The sequence below is a fragment of the Lolium perenne genome, chromosome 3 (genome assembly GCF_019359855.2).
Source record: "Lolium perenne isolate Kyuss_39 chromosome 3, Kyuss_2.0, whole genome shotgun sequence".
NCBI classification, from domain to species: Eukaryota; Viridiplantae; Streptophyta; class Magnoliopsida; order Poales; family Poaceae; genus Lolium; species Lolium perenne.
Window position 1 is genome coordinate 309904103 of NC_067246.2, and position 4053 is coordinate 309908155.

Below are 4053 nucleotides of genomic sequence, written 5' to 3' on the forward strand. Positions count from 1 at the left end.
AAAAGCGCTGGTGCGCCCGAAATCATCCCTATGCGAAGGGGTTCCAATCGGGGGCGCCGGTACCAAACTTCTGCTTTAAAAATGCTATTGGGGTGCATCTTTGGAGGCGCCGGTGTGGGAGCAGCACCCCTAAATGGAGGATGCAGTGCCAGCGCCCCATACAGCTGTGCCGACGCCTATTTGGGGGCACCGGTGGAGATGCTCTTAGAGCTGATCTGGTGCGGTGCATCGTTGGATGGTCGGAGCGTTGCCTTGCGATTTTTTTTTTTTTGCCTCAACTTGACTCCCACACTAGTGGCTACCCTCACGGCGACGGTTTGGAGTTGTTGTCAATGTGTGTTTATCGATCTCTCAGACCTGCGGAAACATATGTGTCGTCAACGTTGTCATTGTCCACGACAATGCTAAGGACTAGGGCAAGGTGAATGTTTTGGAGGAAGGATTCAAAGGTGGTTGACCTCCCCTATTTTATTGATGGGACGCGGTAGATATTGATCTAGAAAAATAAATGACTATCCCCAACTGACGTGCCGCAACAATATATACCTCCCTCGAACATGCATTTAGGCGGTGTTGGAGTTTAACGACGACTATCGATTTCAGCAGTGCAACAAATCCAAGGAATAGTTTTTTTTAGTTTTATCTTGAGGTAATATTTGTAATGTTTGCAGGACAATGGTTTTCTCCTAAACTGCTTTTTAGTTTCCACATTTGTTTACTTAATTTTTCTCTACTAATAACAAAAATACATGGTTGCTGTCAAGAAAAACTCACAGCCCGTTGAACCGAGCAATAAAAACACCGGTATTTTTAGCAGCAGTATATCCAGCTCCACACTCCATCTCTGCCCCGTACTCCACTTTTTCCTTGTACCACACGTACATCATTGACCCCAGCCAGCAGCACGGTGAAAGTAAAAGTAAAAGCGTGCTGTACGCGAAATGAGACTGAAACTGCCATGAGAAATAATAATGTCCTTATTTTCCGCAGGCTTTCAGCAAGGCTGGCGTTTGAAAAGCCCAGCGAGCATTCATGCTCCTCCACTGCCGTTGCAATTGCATTCATGCTGCTCCGACTATCCTACTGCCAGTAGGACCGGCAGGAATGGAGGACGAGATAGATAAATAAACAAAAAGTTAAAGTGAAAACGGATAAAACCACGACTCGTTTTACTTACAGCGGGCCCCACGCTAGCTCTCACAAGGTCACGCGCCGCTCGTGTATAAAAAGCCCCATCCTTGCTGCTATCCTCTTTACGCACCATCTCCACCACCGCTTCTCCCCGTCCCCGACCGCCCGCGCGCCCGTTTCCTCTCCGCCGGAGACCACCCCCACTCTCGCGACGGCTCGTCCGGCGAAGACTGCCATGAGGACCAGGAGCGGCTCTCTCTATCTCGGCGGTGGCCGCGAGCACGCTCCGGTGACCGGGCAGAAAAGGAAGAGGTCTCCCGCCGCCGGTGCCGCCGGCGAGTGCTGTGCTGGGCGAGTGAAAAGGCAGGCTGGGGGACCGGACTTCCTGGACGGGATACCGGATGACCTCGTGCTTACTATCCTCTCGAAGGTCGCCGCCACCGCCTCCTCGCCGGCCGACCTGCTCTCTGTCCACCTAACGTACGCCGCTGCCCCTCCTCCGTTTATTATTCATGGACTTCCCTCCCGAACACCTCTCTACCTTCTTCCTCAAGTTGCAACTGCTCCGTTCGCCTGCCGTGTTCTCTCTGAACACTTTGGGGGTACGGCGGCTGCTCTGCAATAACGGAAGGAGCCAAGGATTGGGATTAATTCAGACAGGCCACTGACAGCGCTCTCATTTTTTTTTGACGTTTCAGGTGCAAGAGGCTGAACGGGCTTGGCCAGCAGGACATGGTGTTCGCCAAGGCCTCGCCGGCGTCGCTGGCCGTCAAGGCGGCGGCGTGGTCGGAGCCCGTGCAGCGCTACCTCAAGCGCTGCGCCGACGCCGGCAACCTCGAGGCCTGCTACATTTTGGGCATGGTACGAGCCGACGATGAAACCTCGATTGTTGAACGTACTGCATGCATGCCGAGAACAAGTGCTGATGAGCGTTTTTCTTCTGTGCAGATTCGGTTCTACTGCCTGGGCAGCCGGAGCGGCGGCGCGGCTTTGCTGGCGAAGGCGGCGGTCGGCGGGCACTCGGCCGCGCTGTACTCGCTGGCGGTCATCCAGTTCAACGGCAGCGGCGGCGCCAAGTCGGACCGCGACCTCCGCGCGGGCGCGGCCCTGTGCGCGCGCTCCGCCGCGCTGGGCCACGTGGACGCGCTCCGCGAGCTGGGGCACTGCCTCCAGGACGGGTACGGCGTGCGGCGCGACCCGGCCGAGGGCCGCCGCCTCCTCGTGGCCGCCAACGCGCGTGAGCTCTCCCTGGCGCTGGCCGCCGCGGCGGCCAGCGCGCCTCACTCCTTCGCGTCGGCCCTCCCGCTCGGCGCCGTGGCGGCGGGTGTGGGCGGCGCAGCGGGATGCCCCCTGCTGTCGGACTTCGGGTGGAGCCTGCCCGAGGCGGAGCCCCACACGGCGAACCAGTTCATGTCCGACTGGTGGGCGTCGCGCGGGGTCCAGGCGTGCTCAAAGAAGCAAGCCGCTCCCGCTCCTGCCCCAGTGGGCGGCGCGGAGGCGAGCGGCGACGGCGACGGCGAGCTCCGGCTGTGCTCCCACATGCGGTGCGGGCGCAAGGAGACGCGGCGGCACGAGTTCCGGCGCTGCTCCGTGTGCGGCGCGGCGAACTACTGCTCCCGCGCGTGCCAGGCGCTGGACTGGAAGCGCGCGCACAAGGCGCAGTGCGTGCCCATGGACCGCTGGCTCATCGCGGCTGCCGCCGGCGACAACAACGCCGCCGCCGCTCCCGCCCAGTGAACCCGACTCAACGTGCAGCATGTAGCGGCAGCACTTACCGGAGTAGCACAACCGATCCCGCCGGCGTGGTCCACGGCGCAAACCGGTGGACCAGGCGTAGCGGCGGATGGAAAGAAGAGAGGAAGCGTTTGTGCGTTTTTTTTTGTGTACTGAAATGAGAGGCCCGTTCCAAAAGTGTCGTCTTGCGAGACGTACGTACTCTACTAGGGAACCGCAGACGAGAGATTCTACCGCGGCTACTTCTTCACTCGGTTCTCTCCGTAAATTAGGATGAAAATTCCGGCCATCTTATTTTCAAACTAATTTAAAATTGGCGTACTAGACGTTGTGTTTTTCGTCGCTTTGTGTCTCGGCGTTTTGGATGGATGCTGTACGGGGTTTGTAGTAGAGTACATAACAAAGAGCCAGCACGGACCCCTACGTCGCCGAACGCAATCAGATTGTAGAATCGGTGGCCGTGCCGTGGCGCCGTTTCGTGTGGTTTTGGCTCTCGAGGGTCGGGACAAGTTGGAGCCATCCCTGTGGCCGCTGGTGTTGGACTTTGGGAGGTGGAATCCATGTAGGCTACCGCTAAAGTGACACAAGCTTTTGTTTTTATTTTCTACTCCGTACCTTTTTCTGTTTCCTAGGACTTGGAAACAACAAATCAAACAATTCAGCATGATAAGCTATCTGTATACTAGCCAGCTTTATTTTTGTATTCTATAGCTTGAATACGCAACGGCCTACAGCTGTAGTACCTACGTACTGGAGTACACGTACGGCTGAAAACTGAGAAAATAGGTCACATGATTTTTTTGGTTTTTATTAGTATTATTTTTCAGAAAGTATAGTAGAATCATCATTGCCATGATGAACGGGTACCTGAACCTGTTGACCCAGGGTGGCACTGCAACCAGAACACCATCCTAGATCCCCCCATTTTTAGAGAAAATTAATACATTATCAGTATTATTACACTGTAATTTTGCAATGGAGACGACAAAAACTACAGTGAATATTTCGGCGTATTGCGGAGATGCGCTGTGACAGGCTAATCGTGCGAAGGTACGCTGCCGACTGTGTTTACTATGTGAAGAATGTGCGTCGTGCTAGGATTTCCACGACATAGACATGAGCGGTTGTGGTTGCTAGTGAGGCCTCCAACGTGGACGGCAGAGAAAAGAAATACGGAGTACAGTACAG

At 55.7% G+C, this 4053-nt stretch overlaps 1 protein-coding gene across 1 annotated transcript; it reads left to right on the top strand.

The window, feature by feature from the left end:
- The first annotated feature begins 1261 nt into the window (after nucleotides 1-1261).
- LOC127345405 (F-box protein At1g67340) lies at nucleotides 1262-3203 on the top strand. The gene is made up of 3 exons (XM_051371881.2): nucleotides 1262-1611; nucleotides 1830-1992; nucleotides 2080-3203. The coding sequence occupies exons 1-3, from the start codon at nucleotides 1367-1369 to the stop codon at nucleotides 2866-2868; spliced, it is 1197 nt and encodes a 398-aa protein (XP_051227841.1). The 5' UTR covers nucleotides 1262-1366; the 3' UTR covers nucleotides 2869-3203.
- The last annotated feature ends 850 nt before the right edge of the window (nucleotides 3204-4053 follow it).